Below are 25,705 nucleotides of genomic sequence, written 5' to 3' on the forward strand. Positions count from 1 at the left end.
ATTGATTAAGGTCTATTAACAGTGTATCCACCTAGTGGCTTTTCACCTGTTAAGCACTACAATATAAAAATGAAAAACTGCAATTAAAAAAGTATGAAATCTACAATATAAAAAGCAATAATATCGAACTATAAAAGGATATTGTATAAAAATGTAACAGAGATTGATAATACTAATACAACCCTATATGTAATTTACAAACTATTTACAAATGTTATTTAATAGATAGGCATTGACCTCCCAGCAGTAAACTTTGAAATCGCTATAGTTTCTAATATTTGCCGGGAGGGCATTAAATAACTTGGCAGCAGAGTCTTGAAAGGTGCCCCTCTCCATTGGTATAATTAATCTTGTTGCTGCTCTTGACCGCAAAGATCGCAGATGTTTAACTGTATCTAGTGGTACGTAAGACGGCCAGCTGAGGGAGTGCAAAGCCCGGTGAACAAGTTTGAGAACGTGAAAATCTCTTCGCTGTCTTACTGGCAACCACCCTGTCTTAACAATATCATTTACATATCTGCTCAGGACAAAAATAGCAGTTTTATTAGTTAGTTTCCTCTCATAGGAAATTTTCCTCTCATTCAGGCTCCACATCGTCTGTAAGAGTCAATTCATTGACTTTGCCCAACTTTCAACAGTCATGTAAAAGCCATCGCCCCATTGAGAGCCCATGAGGGTAAGTAGGCATGTAAATGACGTGTCTCAAGTCAGACTACCTCTTTAAGCTTACCCTTTTCAATTCTACTCACCAAAAAAAAAAAAAACGAAAACAGAAACAACAACATAAACAAAACAGATCATCAAAATATAACTGTTCCGGAATAGAACCTTAGCATGAAGTAGAGTCTTAACAGGTTGATAGCATCATATCGGTTTAATTCTGAGACTTGCTAGAAGTTTTTCAAGGCCTTTAAGCATTTTCATTGACGCAGCAGTCTTAGATGCCACGTTACCCTGTGGGCCATTGAGAATTTTTGGTCAATTGCCTTCGCATCTAATATAATTTTCATTCACACTGAAGAGTATCGCTGAGCAGTCCGACCGCTTGAGAGTCTGTACACCTGGTACTTTTCATGGACTGAGAAGATCAATTTCTTCATAATTTCTCGTCAACGGACATCACGGTTCTCGGTTCGTTTAAGGGATTATTTCCCGAATCTCGCTCCTTTTCAGTTTAAATTCCCGGATCCTGAAAAACCTACAGGAGACCCTCGCATTACACTCCCTATCAGTTTACCGGCGTAATAACCCGCTTTGCATGTTGGGAGAACGCTTGCAAGGTTAGTAGGTTGCTAGCCTCTAGTTCGTGATTTACAAACTATACTCATATGCTTGCTACATCTCGCGTGGGTTATGACGCCGATAAACCGATAGGAAGTGCGGTCTTCTGTTCAGATGATCACCTTAACAGCCTACTGTGGTACACCTAACTGCAGTAAGTAAAAAATCGTGCGCACGTGCACTTCATATGCCTTATTTTCCTTCGGAAAAAAATTATTATGACTGATAAAAGGATCGAGTACTACGAGTGTCCACTGTCTGTCTGTGGGATCTGCATTCGCCATTTAGAACAGATATTAAATATTTGCCTTTCTAGTCGCGCACGTAGGCATGCTATTGTGAGCTCTGAGAGCTATCAACTTCAGTTGTGTTTTGAGCTCTGTGTTTTACCTGAAAGGTCACATATTGTGTTGCTAATTGGCCGTAACCATTCAATTCAAACAAAGGCTTTTGTTTTTCATCGTTAACTCTACTGTCTTGACAACGAAAACAACCAGCGGGTGACTAAACAGCCTACTTTGAGTCAATGATCGCCAATTTTGGCCCGAAATTTCTTGTTGCAATCGCATTGACAGTACAGACGTTTGTATGTTGAAATATAATGCCAGAGCAATTTCGTAACAGGTAAGCTTATGTAAAATTCCATCACTCCATTCCTTTGCTCTTGACCTATGTTCTGCTTGAAAACATCGTCCGGCTTCGATTTGTGAAGGCACGCAACAATCGACTTATGCTATCAAAGGCTACATTTTGTGCTTTAGTCAAATATCTAAGGGAATATATTTGGGTAATTTCGAAAGAGAATTTTATTCTTCTGTCCGCCAGTGAATTTGTAATGCAATCGAAGGTCGAGTTTCTTAAAGATAAAGCAAATTGTGTTCGATCACAATTATTATTATTGGTTTGAGTGAACTTCAAACAAATTCGCTTCCCTTAGGACTACAATGGCGAAATATATTAAACTTAGTGGTAATTTAGGATTTAACTGATCGTATTTCGTTTCAAACGTTGGTTTCTCTTCTATGAGTTACGGTATTCCTCGCAACACGTCTAGGCGATTGGAGAATTCGGTTATTACATATATCCCATTTCGCGACGGTGATTCTCACTCTGACAACTTGTCCAGCTTTGTTTACACGTGGATTTCAACTTTTGTTCTCTGTTTCATAAAAGACGGCAGGGGAGTCTAATTTATCTACTTTGTCTTAAATAATAACCAGTCCCGATAAATTTTTGTTTGACACAGAGATATTTTGCGGCTTCGGTCACGCATAAAAACGAGAATGATTGAGATTTTAATGACACCAGGAAAAAAACATTAAATCATTTACAATTTTTGGGATCTATTTTAGTTATGAGTTTTCTTTCCATCACAGAATAACGTCGAACACATGTGATACACATTTACTGAGAGAGATTGCTTGAGAAGCGTTTTGATGTTACGTAAAATTTCATACTGCTCGGAGCACCGGGGTTGCGTGACAAAACAGAAGTCACACAATATTGTGAGGCGCTGCCTCAAAATTCACGCAATTTTCTTTTTCATTTTTAGAGCAAAGCAGGACAGGCTTCGCCGAGAGATGCAAGAGAAGTACGAAATTTCATTATCCACTCCTGTTGGGATGAAGACTTTTCGGCTGCAACCGTCACTTGACAATACCTCGATAATGAAGGTTAGCAATCAGTTTTCTTGAAAGTTTTTGATAACACAGCAGAGTACTAGTAATTAAGTGATAATTTTCTGGGATAATTGGGATGGACTTGTATATGGAGCCTATGTTGAGTAAGAAACAAAGTTATTTATTACTTCATTCCATCGAGACTGGGATAACCTGCGGCAGTGATGATCTGTTAGGTTTACCTGTGAGACAACTTAAATACCACTAGGGGAACCATGAAGGATACCTTTATTACTTTCGGAATATTTTATAGGCATCTTGAAAAATTGAACTGTCTTCAGGGGTATAGCTGGGATTTGTCAATGGGGGAGGGCAGGTCACACTATGTCACACCCATACTACTTCTGCAAACGTCATGTCATCATACAAGCTGTGTTTTACTAAAAGTGACAACTTGTCTGATGAGCAATAAGTGATTCATGCAATACAGATTCTTTGGATTCACTTTCTTTTGTTACCTGATTGTAAGGCTATATGTAGTCAAATTTAAAATAAATCATCTCAGTAAGAGCCCTCACCTACATCCCTGCTCTTCAATATGTAAGGCAATTTTCAAATATTCAATTTTCTGATCGGTTGTTCCAACGAGTTGTTTATCTTTGTCAGAGAATGTATATCTGTGTATCTTTGTGCGTGTCTTTGTTTGGCTGCCTGTCAGTTAGAGTTTGTGTGAATTTTGCCACCTTTTGCTTAGCTGAGAAACTGTAATCTTGAATTTGAATAAATTGCAAACATTTGAGTGTGTGCTTCACAGAAATTGTAATGCTTGCAAACAGACCCTCAATGACCACAGCGGTCAAACGAAAGGCATGCGCAAGCGGGTCAAATTTAGGCCAGTCACGCGCCAATTTCCCGCGCAAAATGTCAAAAGAAAACATACGAAACAGCCACTGTCACGGAAAATTTTCGATGAAAAAAAAATGGAGACGCACACAGGAATCTGTAAAAGAAAACAAAAATAGAGAAAAGGAGACATTGAGACTTTTCCTACATAAATCTTACGGTTATCCCGTTCATTTACCGGTTCGTTTTGAGCTTTATCTAAAAAGTCAAACTTTTTTAATACACCGTGAGTCACTGGCTTTAATGGTGTTTTGTAACTCATGAGAGATAACGTGGCTCTGAACGCCTAAAAGTTCGCGAACTAGCCATTAAAACGTTTACAAGTGTGCAGACATTTGGCTGCTGTGTTCCCGCACGGGTATCTCACGTGATTTTTTCGAAGGTCCTTATAGTCATGCAAGCGTGAGAGGCGGGCCAACAAGAGGTCTGTGAGGACTCTGGAACGAAAAATAAGAGTCTCTTATTTGACTGTAAATATATAAAAATCATATATGTGCATTGCGGTGAAGAAACGAATATGAGCGATCCTCGCAGCCTGAACTAGTAAGCTTACATTCAGGCCCGTGCGCGGAGGTCATGGGTTCAAATCCCGTGCGGGCCTGAATTTTTTTCAGGTCTTATTTCAACCACTGGTTCAGTAGTGTTCATAGCTGCGAGGATCGCTTATATTCGTTTCTTCACCACAGTGCACATATATGATTTTCATATATTTACAGTCATTATTCACCAATTGGATGGTTTATTTGGATCCAGCATAATGACCAGCTCCCGGTTGGCTTGTTAGTTCAGTTGGTAGAGCTCTGCACTGTTGTCGCACAGGTTATGAGTTCAAATCCCATACGGGCCTAAATTTTTTTCAGGCCTTGTTTCAACTACTAGCTCAGTAGTGTTCATAGCTACGAGGATCGCTTATGTTAGTCTCTTCACCGCAGTGCACATATGTCAGCTGCAATAAGAGTCGCGCATAGATTAGAAGTTTCACAGCGTTAGCTTTATTTTCCTCACAACCTACTTTGAAGTATGGTCCATCGTTATAAATAAAAGTTGAAAGTGCATGGGAAGTTAACTCCAGTCATAAAACACGGCCATTGTCTTTTAAAAGCTGCCTTTCCAAAATATGAATCTCTCAAGGGAAGTGGCCTTCAGTAAACTCAGTTCTATTGTAGATAGGGCGAGCTCAGAAGTGTTACTTTGAGAAGAAATTTGGATTAATAATGGTAATTGGACCGAATGGATTCCAATTCGGTCTGTAATCATACGAGTGATTAACAAAATTGGACGGCCGCGAGGCGGGAGTCCAATTTGTTAATCATGAGTGTGATTACAGACAGAATTGGACGACACAAAGTCCAAGTTAAAAAATTCCTCAACTTTGGAAATTCCAAAATTGACAAAAGTAAAATAAAGAAACTAAAAAAGGGAAAGACCAACGTTTTCTTTCCTGATTTAAAAATAAAAAACCGTTAGGGTTTTCTTCTCTTTTTCACGTTTGACCGTAATCCAGTCGCACTTTGCAAAGACAGCAGTCTGAAAAGATGACTCTGTAAGCTCGTTTCACAGTATTTTTTTCTCAAATTTGACCAGTATCGTCGTAGCCGTTGCGGTTAAAATGCGTTTTCTTGAATATTCTCTGAACATGTGGGTAAGTGGACCTTTATTCTTATTCAGCTTATTGGTTTTTCTGTGTCAATGATTGCGTAATAGAAGAGTCGAGAGTGGAATGGGGAGTGCGTTTTTCTGACATGACTGAGATATTACGAGCGCCCTGATTGGTCAAAAAAAAAACCAACAGGAAATTGAATGGGCGTTTATTTCATAAGAGCAATAGACCGCATTATGAATTCCCCACTTTCTATCGGTTTACCGACGTAACAATCCACTCGAAAATTTTGTAAATCACTCGGCTTCGGCTCGTAATTAACAAACTTTTCTCGTCTTCTCCCAACATTCCGCGTGTTTTATTACGCTGGTAAACGAATAGGAAGCGTGGTCTTCTTCTTGAATATTCGCGCTTTTTAAAAAAAAAATTTTAAACCAATTTTTTTAAGTTTCTTTTTCGGATTATAGAGGTTAAACCGGTGAATGTTGCATTTTGCAATTATAACTTTTGAAGATATAATATTCCTTCATTTTTATAATCATCCTAGCGGAATTCTTACATTTATTATTTGGTACTTCTTTCTTCAAAGTCACCGAAGTCGTAAATAAATTCTAAAACGGAAAGAATATGAAAAGATTACATTAATGTATTGAATATGATTGCTATCTTTTGTATCCGTCGAAATTCATTTCGTGGCAGGCTTATTTACATACAGAGCAAAATTCTGTTGACTTTGTTAACCAGCTGCTAAGGATTTAAGTGGTTTTCCTGTTACAGTATTGGTGACAGTGAAATTGATCTCTTTTCGCCGAAGTGTCAACAATTCTCTCCTTGGCAACAGCTCTGCTTTTTGTTTTTGTGATGGAAATTTTTTCAATTTTGCAATCAAATCTCGAGTGTGAAAACTTTTGTGTGCCACAAGTCGAGCATGGCCTTTCACATCAGCCTGTTGGTTCTTTCATTAGCAAGCTCATGGGAATCGCGATAGAGTGAGACGATTAATGGGTAAAGTGTCTCGATGCAAATTTGCCCTCCTGTCATAGTTACCGTCTACGTTTTGTACTGGCAGGTTGATAATTAAACCTTTGCCTTCGCCAATAAAATGCGGGAAACTCTAGCACCAGTGAAATGCGTCGTACAAGAAAAGAATGCCAATTTAGACGTAAATATAATCAGGAGGGATCGTGCTATTTTATATCGAGTACAACCGAGAAAAGTCATGACAGTTCGGAAAGAAGCTTTGAAATGGAAACAGGTTCCTGTGCCACAGGTCGAAGAGCTCATTACTGTTGTCTTGGATCAAAATGGCAAACAATCTTCTTCAAAGGTTATTTATGTCATGTCTAAACATGTTTGTTTGTTTGTTGTTAAGAGTAATTTTTGTGAGTTGATGTATGCAAGCAGCGATATGTTATCCTTCTTTGGAGGTCTCAGGCTGCGCGAAGATCATTGAAATAAATGCAAACACCGCCTTATTTTTGCGGTAAAAGTTTCTGAGTATCATTTGCGGTAATGGAAGGTCGAGGAAGCTGAGAGTAACAGCCATTTCGTGGATATTTATCTCGATTCGCAGCCCACTGAATCTTTCAGCTTCCACTGTCAATTTTTCCTTTTTCGTTTGTATCAACGCTTTCATCAAATACCGCTTTCAAGTTGAGTAATGCACGTTACATTGAGCAAAATTATTTCAAGTTTGTGTTAAAAATTTTGATGTTTTCCGTTTAAAGGCTTGCGTTTTTTGTTTTCCTTTAAGATTTTGAGTGTTTGTTTGCGGCCCTTTTGTATTCATAGGTGTAATTCTGCTTACTTGCTGATTAGTTGCTTTGAACAATTGAGCCTCAATCGAACAACTGATCACTCCAAAAAAGTCCAAACATAGTCCTTGTAACGCAATACCACGCAAGGATAGCTGAATCCTCATTGCGGAAATTTCCATGGTTATATTCGTTTGGGTTTGCTTATTAACATGCATTTAACCTAATTGTCGATTGAACCGCACGAATCCAAGCAGGATTAGCTAGCAAATCTGTTACAGCCTTCATTCATACACTTCTCGCTGTCAATATCGAAGATATCATTTAATCTCTGGTTGTTTTTGTACAGTTTAGTGTTATGGATATTATTTACAACTTTTTATTTCGCTTTTACCATTGCACGTAGCACACGCTCGCTCGTTCATGCTGCGGATATGATCCACGCGAGGATCATCCTGTGTTCATAGCTAGTTGTAATGTGTTGTTGAATTGTCGAAAGTGTTGTGGGCGACCTCCCAAACATTTCAAACCTAAATCAAGGTAACTTACCATGGGCAGCTGGCGCTCGGTAAGAGAGTTACCAATACGCACGCGTGCGAGCAGAAACACGCGCGAGGGAGGCTTCTTTCGCGTGTGGTTCCTCTTAACGTCGCGCGAATTCATTCTGTGCGGTCTCGCTTTTGGGTTACAGCCTGTAATCCTAATTTTTTATTTTTTATTTTTTTGTTTTTTTTCAAACAGTATCAGTCAAGACCCTCCAGTAGTGCGTCATATTCTCAGGGACAGTCTCCCAGGCACACATCTAGTCCCCTATCACCTGAACCTCCAGTACAGCGGGCCGGTAGCGCCGTGAGAACTAACGGAGGAAGGACCCAGTCAGCCAGGTCCATAGGGACACAAACATGGCGAGTTTTCATTTGACCTTGCGGTGATAAATTTGAATTTTTTTTAAAATTGGTTTTCGCTCAATGAATCACACTAATTTAAAGAGCACGCTGATTTCTTCTCTCAAATATATATACCGCCATTTCTTTACAGTCTTGAGAGGGCAGCTAGCGCAGGCGCAGTGAGAGAAAAACCTCCAGCGCCGGATAACAGACCACGTGACAGGCCAGGTTAGTTTCGTCACTTTTCATTGGTAAACCAGACTGCTGCTCACGGGTCTCTTAAGAGAACAAGTTTTGAACCTTACGATGTGTTTTAAAGTCGATTTTTTATAGGTACTTTCTCATTTTTTGCAACTGCAAGTCGGGAAGACAAATTAATGTTTATCATGGGGGTGGTGGAGAGGCTTAGGAAGGAGGGGGCAGGAGTGGGGAAACTAAATAGCTTACGTTCTTTTTCAGGTTCGTCTTTTAGCAACCACAGTGTAACATACAGTTCCCGAAGTGCCTCCTGTCAGCCACCTCGCATGTACGAACGAGAAGGAATACGCACTGCAGCGAAGTTGAACCGACCGCCGAGCAAGGTCTACCTCTGCCAGGAAGAACGGGAGCGGGTACACTCGGCAGGGCGCCCGAAGACCCCGTCGAGATTCGACGGAACGCCGGTTGAGCTGCCAAGCTTTGTGAGAACGAACAAATCTCTCCGACACGAGGATTTGAGCATGGGACAGAAGCAATACATCTGGGGAGTGGCTCGGATCTACTCTGTCACCCAACTCATGAATCTTAAGCAAAGGCAGTATCAGAATCTACTGGATTATGAATTTAGTAGAAGAATTCAAAATAAAGAGCTGAAAGAACATGAGAGAGTGAAAGAGTGGAAAGATTACCAGCGCTACTCCAAGTTTATCAAAAGATACGAGCAGGTAAGACCATACACTCACTCAAGCTAATTAAACTTAAATTATTGTAATATCTGAGGCCCTACGATTTATCTCGTGGCGTCAATCAATATTGAGCCAAAAGTGGGGTCAAGAAAGCATACCTTGTCGTTTCTAGTTTTCATACAGCTGCTTTGTTTTTTTCGGGGATTGTTGAGGTCGTGGGGGGGAGCCCCTTGCTAGTTTTATTTTGTATATCGCTTGCGATGTTTTTAGAGCTCGACCAAGACGTTCTAGGAATAAATAACGCATCCATCGAATAGTTGGCTGTATGGAACTTTGCTCGTGAAGAAACTGTTTTTTTTTTTTTAAGGAGTGGAGGAAGATAAGGAACCATTAGCTCTATCGATTAAACGTTTGAACGTGTCCTTTAGTAGCATGTCGGAATGATGTGGGATATTGATCAAATGAAGCCTTTAAGTGCTACTGTGGTTCTTTCTTTCTTTATTCACTCCGAACTTTCGCCGTTCTACGGCATCATCAGGGAGGACGATAAAATATTTGCGCTATGGTTTTAAAAGTTGGAGGTGCCACTATAAATTAGCATAGTGTAAAACTAGCCAGTAGGACGCATGAAAACTAATGGCGTGATAAAATGTTCTAAAATATGTGTTAAAACAGTTAATTAAAATAGCTCATTAAAATAGAAGATCGTTAAGTTCAGTTCATTCCTCACGGGAGTTCAGTCTATCGATTAACTTTTGCTTTGAGATAGATTTGAAGCCAGGAAACTTTTCTGTTTATCGTAGCGGATTCCACGGAACAGGTCAAGCCCAGCACGCTCACCTTGCGAGGAAGCCTCGCATGTTCACAGACATATGATCAAAGGTTGGACCACAGACCCACATGCAAATGAAGCTTATAGACCATCCATTAAAACGGGTTATGGCGCCAGGGAGCGACAAACGTCTCCTGATACCCCCCCTGAGAGTACGCGGGAAAAAGAAGAGGATGGTTTCAGTAGTGAAACTGAGCAGTACAGGCTCAGGTTGATTTTTTTGCCGGGAGACAATGAGAAGAACGGGACCGAAGATGTTACGACAGGTTAGTAAAGGATAGAGGGTGGCTTTCACTATCATGTCATCAAAAATGTATAATATATTCAAAACAAGTATAGCGATTGGAAAGTAATTAAAACAACTGATATCTAGTTTTGACATGAAGACAGAGAATAGACACTGCAAACCAGTGAACATTCCTCAAAAATTGCTTCGACTGCGCAGGGGGCTTCTAGTTTTTTTCCACATAGAAATTGTTTTTCCCTCGTCCGTTTTTTTTTTGTTCCGCGCAACGTCAAATGTCATGTGATAGGGGAGTATTTACCGACTTTATCTTGAAAACAAAGTCCCCTGTCACGATGAAAACTTACTGAAATGTTGGTTTTTTTAGAGGTTTATGTCTGTCTGTTTTGAATTTAGATTTCATTACATCAATTGGAAAATCAAACACATGCAGAAATAGATTCCAGATTCCCTCAGCGGATAGACGATCTTTAAGTATTGATTCCAATTGGTTTTTTTCAGATTGAGGCTCTGACGACAGTCTTGGGAATTCACCTTTTTATCAAGAACTGAGACAGACTATATGAACATAATTTTGGTTTATTATTTCTTGTAGAATCCGAGACAGTAGAACAAAATAATCCTCAAGACACAGGAGAAGGGAGCGTTTTTAATGCAGCTAATGAAAACGATGAAAGGAACGATACTCCGGTAGATGCAGGTAATGCAAAGAGCGCCTAAACAGATCGTGATCTGTTTTCGTTGTTTTTGTTGTTTTTTTTTTTTTTGACATGAGGCAAAAGCTGAAGACGAGAACAGCGTAGGACGAGAGGAGAATGGGACAAGACACACCCCGTTTTCATCCTGTCAATAAACGCTCATGCAATGTATCAGTAAGCCCTTATCGAACGGAGTTGAACAACTTGGGCTAAACGTTTCAAGATTCGTGAATCGCAACGTGGCTTGTTATCTTTATCTGACAAGGTTTCTGAGCAGATTAGACCATAGTTCGAAGACGATTAAAATCCCTTTTCTAATTCTTAAACGCCAATTCCTCAATTATCTATGATCCTTCAATTTCTTGTTTATTTCCTTGAAAAGATCATCCAATGAGTGAGCAGTGGCTGTTTGGCAAGTTGCGATCATTTTTAACCTAATGTGTTATAGTAACACTATTGCTTCTTACCAAAAACCTCCTCTTTCTACCTCAATATATATATATATATATATATATATATATTATGAGAGGAAAAAAGGACGCAACTACATTTCCCGACAAGCCTGTTTCGTGAATCGCTTCCTGAAGAGTGAAGCGATTCACGAAACAGGCTTGTCGGGAAATGTAGTTGCGTCCTTTTTTCCTCTCATAATATTTATTCTGCTCTGCTTCAACGTATTGAGCACTGTTCCACGCGAAAATCGACTTGCAGACTTCCTATATATATATATATATATATATATATATATATATATATATATAAATAAATATTATGAGAGGAAAAAAGGACGTAACTACATTTCCCGACAAGCCTGTTTCGTGAATCGCTTCACTCTTCAGGGGTTTAATCCCTTAAATTAGTTTAATCCCTTAATTAAACCCCTGAAGAGTGAAGCGATTCACGAAACAGGCTTGTCGGGAAATGTAGTTACGTCCTTTTTTCCTCTCATAATATTTATTCTGCTCTGCTTCAACGTATTGAGCACTGTTCCACGCGAAAATCGACCCGCAGACTTCCTATATATATAAATATATATGCTTATTTCTTTTCCTATTTTTTTTAATTCTAGAACGGAAAGAAGAAGAAGAGCCTTCAGCTGATAGCGAGAATTACCTTTAGATTGGTGGAAATTACGCAATCAGATTTTGTACAGTGTGTGTAATTCTAACCAAAGATTGATAGAAATCGAATTGACCAGATAATTACCCCGTTTCCAGGCGTTCACGGAGTAAAACGAAGCGCGATATTAAACGGCTCGATAGTAGCTAACCCCTATGCTTCCCTCGTTTGTCGCTATTATTATTATTATTATGATATAATATAGTAATATATTACTAATTTACCGCTACTGTCGCACCGTTAATTTCGTACCCAGATTCCAAAGTATAACTAAACAACCGTGTGGCCATGAAAGGTCTGGGTAGGAGTTTATTGCGCTGTTTGCTATTTCGCTCAGATTTCGCACCGTTTTACTTGCTGAACGCCTGACACTGGTTACTAGATAACATATTGGTTGTTTTCTTTTCTTAATTTACAAATTTAGCAAGTGAAATATATGTATTTTGTGTGAAAAAGAAGATAGGGAATAGAGTGATTAATGCACGAGCTTCTACATAGGGGGGCAGTGAGATGTTTACTGCGCGTCAGGCGCGCATTGCAACGATTGAGTGTCGAAAGAAACCAGGCATTGCATTGCATGAAAACGGTAAGTTTCTAAAGAACTGCGGTGCTGTGTCAGTGGGAGAGTATTGCAGGATAATTTAGTATCATCAAATGAGTTGATAAAGAAAACTGGCTACCGTAAAGAGTTTCAAAGCTGACGTTTCGAGCGTTAGCCTCTCGTCAGAGCTAATGAGGAAGGGCTAACGCTTGTAACGTCAGCTTTGAAACTCTTTACGATGGCTAATTTACGTTATCAACTCAGTTGATAGTACTGATAGAGGGTACTTAAATGTGGTGACGTCAAACTTCATACCTGTCGAGTAACTGTCTCCGCTTTCAAGTGCATTCGGATGTGCGTGAAGAGTGGAGAGCATTTTGCAGGAAAGATTTGTCATGTAAAACACTAAACCTTTGTTTTCGAACATTTGTCGTCTCTGTCTATACTTTAAATTTAAAAAATGCACAGTTTGCATTCATGTTGTTTCTGGACTGATTCACGTTTCACCGTGATCATTGTAGTCTAACCTACCTTCCCGAAGCTGATTAGAATGTTAGGGACTTTGAGGAGTTAATTAAACCTGAACTGGTAACAACACTCACTTATTTAATTATCCCATCAACGATAGTATTCCAAAGTACGGATAGCTTTACAATTGTCTTGTGAAATGACGATGAATTCACAAATTTCTATATTTTTACCTCTGATTGCAAATTCATTCCAAGATTGAGCTTAATCAATTGTGACGCACAACTCTTTCAGGTAATAACAAGAGAAGATGATGAGAAATTATTTACTCTTTATGATAAACATCGTGCCTCACTTAATTGTCAAAGATAAAGATAATTTGCAGGAGAAGGAATATTTCTATTGTTCATCGGTGCTGTAAAACTGATGAAAAGTTTAAATTTTCCGTGGGAACCTTTTAGAGTACGATTACCCGTTACAAAGAAATTGATAAAGAGCCTATTTGATGAAAGGCGTTTTCAGAGAAACCTGGGAAGAAAATTGCCTCTCTTGTGACAGAATAAGCATTTCATTTTCGAATTTTGAATAAGTAGGCGTTTTTAAGGAAGTTTGTTTGCAAAGACTGTTAAGAATGTAAGTTTTAGGTTATCTTGGACGCGCAGGTGCTATTCAGACGAAATTATCTCTCGTTATACACGGTTATTGAGAATCGAATCGATGGATGACATTAACTGGCAATAATATTGTCTTTCGTCCTCGAGAGATGAAATTTTCCTGTTTGAAATTTCTGTTAACATATCCTCTTTAAAACGGTAAGTATCAGTGTTTCTTGAATTGATTTGCACATAAAGAAAAAAAGGAGAAAATATGAACAAAAAGGTAGATAGTTTAGAGGTACATTTATCATCATTCTATATTCTTTCAACATTTCACCTCCAAAGAGAGGGTTTTCTTTTCCCATTATGATAGTAAAATTATTATATGTCATAAATGTCTTTGTATGTCCTTAATGCTATAACTTATACCTGCTTTTATACACGCGAAGGTAGGTTTGCCAAACTCCTTAGGGTTCTTAGCCGTTTATTACGCCAGGAGTATTCCTAGCGTAAAAGGTAGTCGATGGAGATAAGATCACACTATTTATAATAACAAATTTCACATCACTTATTTTTTTTTAACATTTTAAACTTTATTTCGAAAGTAAAAGAAAAATCTCGATAATTTTAGGGGAGATTGCCGGGATGAACAATGCATATTTACCTTGGAACCAGTCACTATTAATCACCCTGGAAGGGGGGAGGGGAAGGGTGGGAGGATTTTCGGATTCTATCCACTGTCGCAGGTTTATGCTTTCACCTAGAATACCGTATAACTTTTTGGTATGGGTGTATAATTATACCATCTTGCTTAGCTATTTCAAACGCCTCATAAACAAAGATTTTCCGCCCTCTTAGTCATCTTCAGACTCAAGTGCAAGATCGTGTTCAACAACAACCGAGCCAACCAAATACACTGAACATAGCGCGATACGGAAAGGCAGTGCACAGTGCACTGTGGGTGCAGTTAGCATTAGTTTTTTGTTATATTCCTCGTTATGTGGTGGAAATTGTGTTCATTTACAGTGAAACATATTCATCACTTCTCAATGCAATCAGAGGAACTGCATCTGTTTTAATTTTTTTTTTTAACTTCTTTAAACCCTCTCCTTTATTGCTGGAAGATTAGTGAGGTGAGACAAGCAGTGAAGCAGACAGTCAGACAAGCACTTTTTTGTTAGTGAGGTTTGGAAGAATATTATATGATTGCACGAGCAATCATACATTGAAAGGTGCAGTGTGTTTATTTCATGATCAATAGTTTGCGAATTGGCCCTTGTTATTAACCCCATAAGACGTATGTTTTTTCCACCCGTGGGAAGATTTGAGACTAGTCGGAGGGTAGTTTGCTGAGGGTCTGGCACCAATAAGACCCCTAGCAGACCTCTCGCCAGTGAGTTGTGTAAAGCCTCACACATCCTTACGGGCGTGACTGGAAGCGCTCGTGTCATAATGGGGCCTGCTCACACGCTATAATTTGAATCACACTGATTGAGAACAGCTGAAGAAATGATAGAAAAAATATTATACCTTGGTAAGTAAACTACCCACGGGAAAAGTGTGCGTGTTTCTGATTCGTACCCCCAAAAATTAAGCTTCGCCTAGCAAAAAGAGAAAAAAAAATTGTTTAGAAGCACAAAGAAGTTGGAATTTTTTTTTCATCTTTTTAAAACGTTTTTAGGTAAATGAAGATAGTGACCAAAATTTTCACTCAGCTTCTACGGTTTGCCCTTAGACCCGGTTTACGAGCCATGGAGCTAGCTCAAAAATTTTATTATACGATAATCAGGAATTCCCTTAACCCTTTACATCCTAACATCAGTGTGCAGATTCTTCATACTTTTCTCTGCATATTTCATGTGGCGTTTATAAGGAGAATTTATCAAACAATTAAGAGCTTCTTTAGTTGGTAAACCGATTTCTTTTATTCTCCTGACCTTAATGTTTGATTCTGGAGTAATACTGTAACTATATTAAAATTAAACCTGATTATCACTGTGTCTCATAGAGTTAGTTTTATAGACCAATCGTATTCCAAAGAGAAAGTTAGCGACTAAATAACAGAAGCAAAAAAGATCTGCCAATCATATATTGATTGAGTTTCGTCCTATCGAGTCTCTCAATAGGGTTAAACATTCGCCGTAAAACGACAAAAACAAACAAACGAACAAACAAACAAACTAGCCGATGGGCGTAAAAATTAACAAATTTTAACCGTCAGTCGTCAATAAAGTTAACCGTTCAGATTTTTTCTTGACCGTAATGAAAACAAATTAACCGCTAGACGTAAAATGGCCAACATTTCAACTATTAGCCGTAAATGCCATCACCTCGCCCCTTAGGACCCTCTCGAGCTCAAGCTTTATCTTGTTTGAGGAACACTTTAAGAGTCTGTTTATTTAAAAGTGGATTTATGTTAAATCAGAAGGAAAAGTTAGGCCCAATATTTCTGCCCTTCTTCCGAAGAGGGAGCGGCTGTGAACGGCCGTGAATTCGTGGGCATAAGCAGAGACTCATTTCCCGAACAGCGGCTCGTAATCGAGCCTGTGGCCTGGTCAGTGATTAAACTTCAAATGCCATGCGCAACTATTGCATCACAACTTTTCAAATCTTTGCAATCCCATTCACCCACATAAACAACCTACTCTCTTATTTTTTCACCACATTTCAAAGAAACCAGGTTTGTTTAGTGGTTTTTAATACCTTACGGTTCAATTTTGAAGGTACGTCTAGTGAGATAAAATTTTTATCGCCCGAAACAATACTATTTAATTTTGCCAATTTGGTGCTTCGTGTTCCGGTGTTTAATAGAAATTCCAAACGTGTACAGATAAATTTCCAAAGTTATATTTTTGAATTCGGATATATTTATACAGAATTGTAAATAAGGCTATTTTAAATTATGGAAGTATCGGAAAATATCGTTGTAAATAATTCTGTTGGTGATACATCATCGAAAAAACTGAGTCCATGGGGAAAAAGTCCTCCTGTGGCACCGTGTTCCTTGGCTTCGGTTATGGATGAAGAAATCGCTAAGGAACTTCAAGCTAAAGAGGATTACTTGGCTGGATATCATCTTCAAGTAGACAAAGCTTCATCTGCTAACACGTTTGAAGGTGATGAACTAACATTGAGGGTGAATCTTTAGGATATGGGAAAAATAGGATTGTCTTCATGTGACATTCACTTACTGAGAATCCTTCTGCACTCATACTTCCTCTCTATTCCATGCGAATGTTGAGTACTGTCTTTGAATCTGTGGTGATCCGTTTCTTTACATGGAACATGATTTCCTAGCAGTTTCAGTCTTGTGTGAGCAATCTGCTGTGACCCAAGTATGGCATTTGCTTGACGTTCTAGAAATCCCAGTGTGACAAGTCTTAAAAGTATATGTTGAACATGATTTTCTAGTAGTTTCGGTTTTAAGTGAGCAATCTGCTGTCACCCCAATATGACATTTGCTTCACACTTCAATCACCTCATCAAACAATGTGTTACTGTTTTTTGTGTTATTTTTGAATTTTTGAAAGTAGTAATGCATTTTATTACCTTTGCAACATCATTGTGTTGACTTTAATAAATGCTAACAATCAATGCTTAAGCCTTTCCACACTGATGTCAGTATGCATATTCTCCATTCTGCTCCTTAGACATTTCCTAAGGTGCTGACAAAGAGAATTTGTTTAACAATCAAGAGCTCCTGTAGTTGGTGATCATTTCCTTTATTTTCATGATATTAATGTACATGTATATGATTCAGGGGTGATATCGTTAGGAGTGATTAGATGGTAGTCACTCAAAGGCGTCAAACAGTTAATTCCTTGACAGGGAAGACAATCAGTTTAATGAAATAAGCTTATTTAGCATTCATAATTTTGAATACAAGTGTTTATTCTACTATCAACCCTTTAAAGCCTTATCTAGAGTGACTAGCATCTAATTTTTCCTTACACCATCATGCCTGAACCAAACATTATTGACCATAAGGATAGAGAAAGTGATTACCAACTAGAGCAGCGTATGATTATTGGACAAATTCTCCTTGTCAGCAGCTCAGGACATGTAAAGAGATTAATAATTAAAAGTGACTTAGATGATATTTCCTCACAATGTTTTGTTGAGTGTAATTCTAAATTATGCAATAAATTATTGTTATTTTTTTCTAGGAGGAACAAGTCCAGACACTGAAAATGATTTTCTCTTGGCCCAAATGATGCAACTTGAGTATGATAAAGAGTATGATCGCACAATTGATTCAATGGAAAAGAGATACAATGGGGAAAGTAAAGGTATAAAAAATTAGAACTGGTGGTGAGTGTAAATTTATGCAGTGTTTCAATTTTCTATTGAAATTATTTCACATAAAACAGTCGTCACCATTATGAAGCTCCTGGGGATAAACCCCAGAGGTCCTTTAGGTTATCAGATAATTAAGTTTTATCAATTGACAGAGTTGACAATGAAAATTAGCCATGGTATAGGGTTTCTAAAGCTTTTTCAAGGGTTTAGAGGACCAAAACGAAGGGCTCCAATGATGGGCTAATGCTTGGAACGTCAGCTTTAGAAACTCTTTGCGGTGGCCAATTTACATTATTAACTCAGTAGGAGACACCAAATTATCTTGTAAAACCTCTCGCCAAAGTTTGAAATTGCAAGGGTTTCAGTTTTGCGTAGAATTTTCTCTGGGTCAGACACTCTCTAGCTGTAGTTGTGTGTGTACTTATGACAAGTAATCTTTTCTGGGTTAGCCAGTACACATAACTTGGGCTCACTCAAACTTTCCGAGGTCTAAGATATTTAGAGCTGTTTGAATAATTGTTGATGGTAAAATAAAAGTCGTTGAAAAAAAACTTTTTAAGTTAGTTAGAGGTTATCATGAGTCAATACTTGTGAATTCCATTATTCACAGTGATTTGTACCTTTTCCTGTATCATGACTTGTTTCATGTTAATTGTTTTCAGTGTCTGTATCCTTTGACAATTTCCGCAATGTTCATCCAATCTTGAAGGAAGATTCCAGCTCTTCAGATTCAGATGAGTGGAATGAAGAGGAATTAGGTAATTGTATCAAGTAGATTGTTCCTAGCTGTTTTCTGCACTCTTAAGTTATGATCTCTAGATTTCCTCTCTCCTTTAATTCCTTTATTTTTTGGCAGTAACATCATCAAACATGTACATGTAAGAGGTCATCACTAACCTGGACAGTGTGAGCTACCTTGACGGATAGATCTAGGCCTTAGAATGAGATATATGATAGATTTAGTCCTTGGAATGAGAATTTGTGTAACAATCAAGAGCTTCTTGAGTTTGGAATTATTTTCTAAATGTTAGTGACCTTTATGTGATTCAGGATTAAAACAGTGAAGAGAAATTAAATGGCTATCACTCCTAGGGGTTAAGGGTTAAACTGACCTGATAAATTCTAATTAAACCGTACAGTCACTGATGTGGTGGTTATATTGGCCAATAAGTTTCCTAACATTAAGGCAGAATTGACCCTAAATTTTATTAAGCTTTTCCATATTGGTGACCTTCTCTGCAACTTTAATGGTCTAAACGGTTTTCTAATCATGGTCACTGTGATTAAAATTATTGCAGCTTATGTGGCTGTATCATGAACAAAATCTATACCATTTGATTAACAAACTCTGACTGATAATGACAATTGAAATTTCAGTCCTTAACTACTCTTATCTGGATGATAACACCAGATGACTCACTCTTATTGTCAAGTTCAAACCATTCTTTTTAAAAAACATTGTTAAAAAAAAAAATATTTGGCAATGTTTAGTTATTGGTCACTGAGCCCCTGAAATAACTTTCTTTTAGTTTAGCACTTAAATGAGAGCTTACATACAAAAAGTATAGGCAAGAAAGTAATGTCGCGGTTCAGAAAGTTTGGCGTGTTCTATATTTGAATAAAATGTGTGACTGTGGTTTTCTCACCAGATCCTCCTCATAGGCATCCAAAGCCTCAGACCAAACAATCTTCTGGCAATAATAAAAAGGAAATAATCACCAAACATGATTCAACAGTGTGTGGTCGTCGTAATGTAAAGATCATGGAAAAGGTGAGATCTAATTCAAAGTAAGAGCTCCTTTTACCATTATAGGAATTTAGGGGAAACGTTTGCCAATATAATATTGTTAAGTAGTGAGGTGAAGGAGCATTCATAAAAGAACTGTTTCCATTGAGTACTCTGTTGTGGTTACCCTCACAGTTTCCACCAAGTTTTGCTGCTGGTGATATTGGCAGTGCAGGACTGGATCTCAAGCTGTCTAATGGAGTGTTCAACACTTTGAAACAACATTCTTACCGTGAAGAGCGTCAGAGTGCACGTCTCCACGAGAAGAAGGAACATTCAACACATGTAGGCTATGATATTCCTGTTTGACTTTAATGATTACCTTGAGTCTTAAAATACATGAAAGCTTGAATTGTTCATTCTTACTTTCACCACCTCACCCCCAGTGCATTATGCCAAGAGCCTCCTCCCCCTTAAAACATGTAAACCAAAGGACCTTCAGATGGAAGCCCTTAATTAATAGAGAAAACACTTGGGAAACCTCTCCAGCTTTTTATTTGGACTCCTTTTTACAACTTGCACTAGGCATGTAAAAACTCATTTTTCAACTTTGAATTGCACTAGGGACTTAAAAACGCATTTTTCAGTGAAGTTTTGAAAAAGCTGTTCGGCAGGTTCAGAGCCTTGTAAAATTATAGAAAAGTCATATGATCACAACTACTTGAGAAAAACTGGGCTACTCTTTACACCACCTTTGAAAAAAGATTCTAAAAAGCATGGTAGTTGTGATCTAACAGGGAACTACTTGATGGAGTTAAAGAATTAACAAATAAAACAAACCAATTTTGAGTCACCTTGCTTATTGCAACTGTATCTGGGTATGGAACTAATAAGAAACAAATATATTTTTCAAAAAATGTACTATTAAGTATGTTTGGTAAGATAATTATGTGACATGTAACAGTTGCATTATATTGATTGTTTGTTTTAGGAGCAAGTTTTAGACCCCAAAACAAGGCTGATGCTGTACAAACTGGTGAATGGAGAAGTTCTGGAGGCTGTAAATGGTTGTGTCAGTACAGGAAAAGAGGCTTGTGTGTTTCATGCTAATGGTGGAAGGTTTGTATCAGCTGTAGTTAAATGCATTGGAAGGGTTTTAAATGAAAGGAGAAAACATTTTCTGTTTTGGAGATATGGAATTTTTGAGTCAAAGTTTTGGAAAAAGACAATCCTCTCAAGGGTAAACTTTGAGGGAGAAATTGCATCATTCTGTAATACTTAGTAATCAAGTAGAATGTAATTACAGTTCCAAGTCTTCAAGCTAGCCTAGTAAGGGCAAGAACTCAGGGACACAATTGTATTGAAAATTTTGATTGGAAGAGAAGTGTGACCTGATAAGATATCAAAATGCTCTGCTGGAAGAGATCTTCAGGCTCATTTCAAAATTTACAAAAGTAAAATTTTTAAGGATAGTGGGAAAAAAATATGCTAGCTTTTAACCCTTTAACCCCAAAGAGTGATTGGCATCCAATTTCTCCTTACAAGATCAACCCTGAATAAAACATAAAGGTCATGGGAATAAAGGAAATGATCACCAACTAAAGAAGCTTTTGATTACTAAACAAATTCCCCTTTTCAGAACCTAAAGAAATGTTTGGAGAAAGTATGGAGATTATGTATACTGATTTTAGGGGATCATTGTAGTCTGGTGGTTGTGGTATAAAGCACTCTATAGTACCACTCACCAAATTTGTTCCTGGTGGCCTGCTTTCTTGTTGACTGTGCTCTGTTAATAATCAAGTCACCTTCAGCCAGATGGGATTTTTGGCAAATTTGTGTTAATTTAAAAATGTTTAATTTTATTTATTTGTTGACATTATCACTGGAAATGCCCATTGAGGCAAGTGGTCAAATTAGTAACTTAAATGATTATTCTTGTCTTTTTGTTACTGGAAGAGAGATGTCCTTGATTAAAAGTATTTTTGTGTTTTGAAATGAACAGGAGAGAGGAGGAACCAATGCCAGAAGAATGTGCTGTCAAAGTGTTCAAAACAACTTTGAATGAATTCAAGACCAGAGATCGGTATATCAAAGACGATCATCGTTTTAAAGATCGCTTCAGTAAGCAGAATCCCAGAAAAATCATCAAGCTGTGGGCAGAGAAGGAAATGTGCAATTTGAGCAGGTGTGTTGTGTATATGTTTGTTTGAAGTGCCATCAACGTTACTACCGTAATTTCCGGTCGATTACCCGCACGGCCGATTACCCGCACCGGCCGATTATTGCATACGGCGAAAAAAAAAGTCAACGGATTACCCGCACCGGTGGATAACCCGCACGTTGTTATTCAACTTTTTCGGTGGCGAAAACGTGACATTAAGGCGATACATTTCAGTCTTTCGATTCAGACATGTGCACAATTCTGTGTCAATATTAGCTTATACTTTATTGATTGATTATTGCTGCTGCTCTATTACCGATTTCAACGGCAAGAGTTATTACTCTAAGCTTATAATCAAACGTAAAACTGTGACGTGGGCGTTTCACAGCAGGCATTTTAACTTAATTGGTGACTCGTGGATACACTTATCGCGAATGATCGAGGTTTATAATTCTTATTCAGTCAGTTACCTTTTTATAGCATGTAGGAGCGTAATGAGCAATATCCATTGTTCATTTGTCGTTAAAATACTTTTTCAGCGCGAAATTAGTTAAGTTTCGCACCTATTATTTTCAACATTCTGGTGATGCATTTGGGATTTAAAATTACTGTCGGCAATTTCTCAAAAAAATCGATATCTCCTGTTCTACTGGGCCTAACAAGTCCCTTAAAACGGGAAAATTCTCTTTAGCTCAAGCTAGTGAAAACTGGAAATTTGTTACTGATGCGCCGGATATCCTTGGATTATTTTTGTCACCATCAAGGTTTTGTTTTCACGCGTGCCGATAAAAATTTGTTTGTCACGCAACTAATTATGCGTGAAATAAACTCGAGTTGGCATCATGTTTTCGTGCCGCTTTGTGGCACTTTTGATACAATAAAATTCATTTGAGAGGTGGAAACGCAGGTAGGTGAGAAATTTTTTCAATTCAACTTCCAGAAGAATTTAAAATTGTCACATAACCCGCACCTCCCTATTACCCGCAGTGGCGCGGATTTAATGCAAAATCAACAGATTACCCGCGGGTAATCGACCGGAAATTACGGTAATCCTAGCAGTATGCAAGGTGCGTGTCATTAATGAACTTTGTAATGGGCCTCCCTCACCATCAAATCTCTGTGGCTCAGTAGTAGAGCATTGGAGCATGAAATCCTAAGGTCTGAGGTTCAATTCCTCATGAGAACTCAGAATTTTTCTTTGTCCCATGCTCCTGATAAGATGAAAAACATCTTTCTCTATATGTTTGTTATAATTGCTCAATTTATTAGAATTGTTTTTTTACTTTCAAGTATCCATCTTCATAGTCACTATTAATAGGTTCTATTAAAAGAGACTCTCTTTCCAGTGAACTCAAAATCCAAGGATTTGGCCAGCATTGACTTGTGCTACTCATATATCTACATATTAGTGTACAATGGTGTACATTATTAATTAAAAGGACTTAGACATGAGCTACTGCAACTTCACATAATGCCACAGTGCATCTGTAATAACTTAGCTGACAAAGGATTTGAATTTCAAATAATTGGTTTTTGGGTGGTGGTTGAAATAACAACATTGAAACATAATTTTTAAAAGCAGTGGCAATGTTTCAAAGGCTATGTCTTATATGTTTCGACTTCCCAGCTTCTGTCACTTAAGTTACTCGGACCGTAAATCTCCTCTTTCCCCCTTCCCATGGGCATGGATGCTAGTCTTTATTGCAAGCCCCACAGGAATTTGTCGTGTATTTGTAACAGTATGCCAGTACTCATTTATATACCTGAAGGGTAAAACATTGTAGGTACAGTGGAGTTGATTGTGTCTTGGCCAAGAGAGGAAGAAAATCATGGATACAAACTTCTCCATTTGATAAGGAATCCAGCCTACTAACACACTTAGCCACCAGTCTCCCACTGATGTAGGCACTAATTGGGAATTGTTTTTAATTCAGAATGAAGAAAGCTGGTATTCCATGTCCATCAGTGGCACTCCTGAAGAAACATATACTAATCATGAGTTTTATTGGCAAGAATCAACAACCTGCACCTAAACTGAAAGATGCTGTTCTGTCTGCATGCCAATTACAACAGGCTTACCAACAGTGTGTTCAGGTACAGTATGACAGTCATATATTCACAGTTGTTCAGAAATGGCTGCACACCCTTATAATTTTAGATGGAAATAAAAATGTAAGGAAAAATGAGAAAGAAACCACAGTCATTTTAATGAAATTCCAGGAAAGCGATATTAGTTTTGTACTTAAGTACTCCAAAATTGTGTAAAATACAATTTAATTGCTTTAAGAAAAAAGTCAGTGGCCTGTGGCAGTTAGGCTTTACTAGAACAAAAACTTGATAAATCTATATTTTGATTGAAGAGATAATGTTGTGATGTTGCAGATGATGTGTACAATGTACCAGAAATGCAAGCTGATTCATGCTGATTTGAGTGAATATAACATGTTGTGGCATGAAGACAAAGTCTGGTTTATTGATGTCAGTCAGTCGGTGGAACCAATGCATCCCCATGCCTTGGAGTTTCTCTATAGAGACTGCACAAATGTTGTTGAGTTCTTCACCAAGTGCCAAGTTCCAGATGTTCTACCAGCTCAAGACTTGTTTAATAAGGTCTCACAATTGGACATCACACCCAGCACAGAACAAGGTTTTCTTTCCCAGGTAAAAACTCTCTTTGAGACCTTGACTCTCACCCTCTGAATCCAAGTTTTCAGTCTTCAGCTGTCAAAGTTCTCTCACAAATGATTTCTCAATTCTCTTTCTAGGTTCAAGCTTATGAGAAACATGAACTTTCCATTGGAGGGAGAAAGAATGAAGAGCCATACAACTTTGATTACTTTTTTAACAAGACAAGCACTTAGTTGGAATGATTGGTTTTAGAAATTACTCACAGGGCAGATGTATGCCTCGACTCTTCCATTACAATTGATGAAAATTGCTTCTCAAACATGTCCACTTTGTGGTAGATTAATACACTGTTGTGTAGAGGTGTCTCACAAAAAAAGAGATGTACATCTGTACCTGGTAGAACATTAGGCATGCCCATCTCTATCTGGGCAAGTATACTGGACATCAAGAACTGTATGTCCTAACGATATTCTTGAAATAAAATTGTGCTGGGAATTAGTGCTGATAATTTAAAAAATTAGCCTTTTCCTCAAGTTGTGGAATGACATTTTAACAATATTCAGATTCTAACACTCTGCAGACTTTCCATTGCAAAACTTTGACTGCAAGAATTATAGAATGAGAACTTAACAAAGGAGTTACACTCTTATTTAATCCATAAATACATGTACAGTAGACTGAAATTGAAAACTTTAAAAAGAATATTTTAAAAATTGAAGTATAGTTTAACTTTCTTTCTTGTAACTGCGGCACTATGTAAATTGTTTTGCTCCATTTTACGACTGTCAGTACTGTTGTGAATGAATTTTGATTGTGTGTACTACTAAATGTTTGTATTATTTGTTACTAGACATTTAAAAACTGACAGTAAAAAAATGTATACTCTGAACTTGAGCCAAGGGGCCCATCCAGCTGGAGCTTATCCTGGTTTCCATAGCATGAAGGTACAAGGGGTATTACTACTCCCCCCCTGGATGGATGGTCAGTCCATCACGAGGTTCTTCCCACCTTTCTTTTCCCCCCCCCCCCCCCCGCAAATTTTTTTGCCCAAGAACACATCACAATGAACTGGCCAGGTCTTGAACCCACATCTCTCAACCTGGAGACTAGTATACCAACATTTACACCATTGTGTCTCCCACTAACATTGATAGGAGCCTTAACCCTATAACCGCTGAGAGTGACTGGCATTTAATTTCTCCCAACAATATTACCCCTAAATTAAACCTGAAGGCCATGAGAATACAGGAACTGATCACCAACTAAAGAAGCTCTTGATTGTTAGACAAATTCTCCTTGTCAGGACCTTAGGAATGTTTAGAGAACAGTATGGAGAATATGCATACTGGTGTTAGAGTGTAAAAGGTTAAAAATGATGTAATTTGGAGAACTTTTTGAAAACAGACGCCTTCCTAATACAAATGCTACACTCTATCCAGTCGGTGTTGGTAGTGCAAAGATTCAG

The 25,705-nt window shown here is 38.1% G+C and overlaps 2 protein-coding genes across 4 annotated transcripts; both read left to right on the forward strand.

The window, feature by feature from the left end:
- Positions 1–1,294: 1,294 nt before the first annotated feature.
- Positions 1,295–12,960, forward strand: LOC131776731 (uncharacterized). 3 transcript variants are annotated; one of them, XM_059092959.2, is made up of 8 exons: positions 1,295–1,435; positions 2,834–2,954; positions 7,899–8,062; positions 8,196–8,272; positions 8,504–8,967; positions 9,732–10,026; positions 10,600–10,704; positions 11,772–12,958. In XM_059092959.2, the coding sequence occupies exons 2-8, from the start codon at positions 2,862–2,864 to the stop codon at positions 11,819–11,821; spliced, it is 1,248 nt and encodes a 415-aa protein (XP_058948942.2). In that variant the 5' UTR covers positions 1,295–1,435; positions 2,834–2,861; the 3' UTR covers positions 11,822–12,958. The 3 variants fall into 3 exon arrangements, with proteins under 3 accessions (XP_058948942.2, XP_058948941.2, XP_058948940.2); XM_059092958.2 differs by lacking the exon at positions 1,295–1,435 and adding an exon at positions 1,746–1,905 and having other exon boundaries at positions 11,772–12,959; XM_059092957.2 differs by lacking the exons at positions 1,295–1,435; positions 2,834–2,954 and adding an exon at positions 6,332–6,730 and having other exon boundaries at positions 11,772–12,960.
- A 3,069-nt stretch (positions 12,961–16,029) lies between these two features.
- On the forward strand, positions 16,030–25,129 carry LOC131776736 (serine/threonine-protein kinase RIO3-like). The gene is made up of 10 exons (XM_059092963.2): positions 16,030–16,542; positions 17,593–17,715; positions 18,388–18,483; positions 19,375–19,496; positions 19,647–19,796; positions 20,443–20,570; positions 21,454–21,636; positions 23,547–23,706; positions 23,995–24,273; positions 24,378–25,129. Exons 1-10 carry the CDS (start codon positions 16,329–16,331, stop codon positions 24,471–24,473), a joined length of 1,551 nt encoding a protein of 516 aa, XP_058948946.2. The 5' UTR covers positions 16,030–16,328; the 3' UTR covers positions 24,474–25,129.
- Positions 25,130–25,705: the final 576 nt, after the last annotated feature.

This window comes from Pocillopora verrucosa, chromosome 5, assembly GCF_036669915.1.
Source record: "Pocillopora verrucosa isolate sample1 chromosome 5, ASM3666991v2, whole genome shotgun sequence".
In the NCBI taxonomy this organism is placed as follows: Eukaryota; Metazoa; Cnidaria; class Anthozoa; order Scleractinia; family Pocilloporidae; genus Pocillopora; species Pocillopora verrucosa.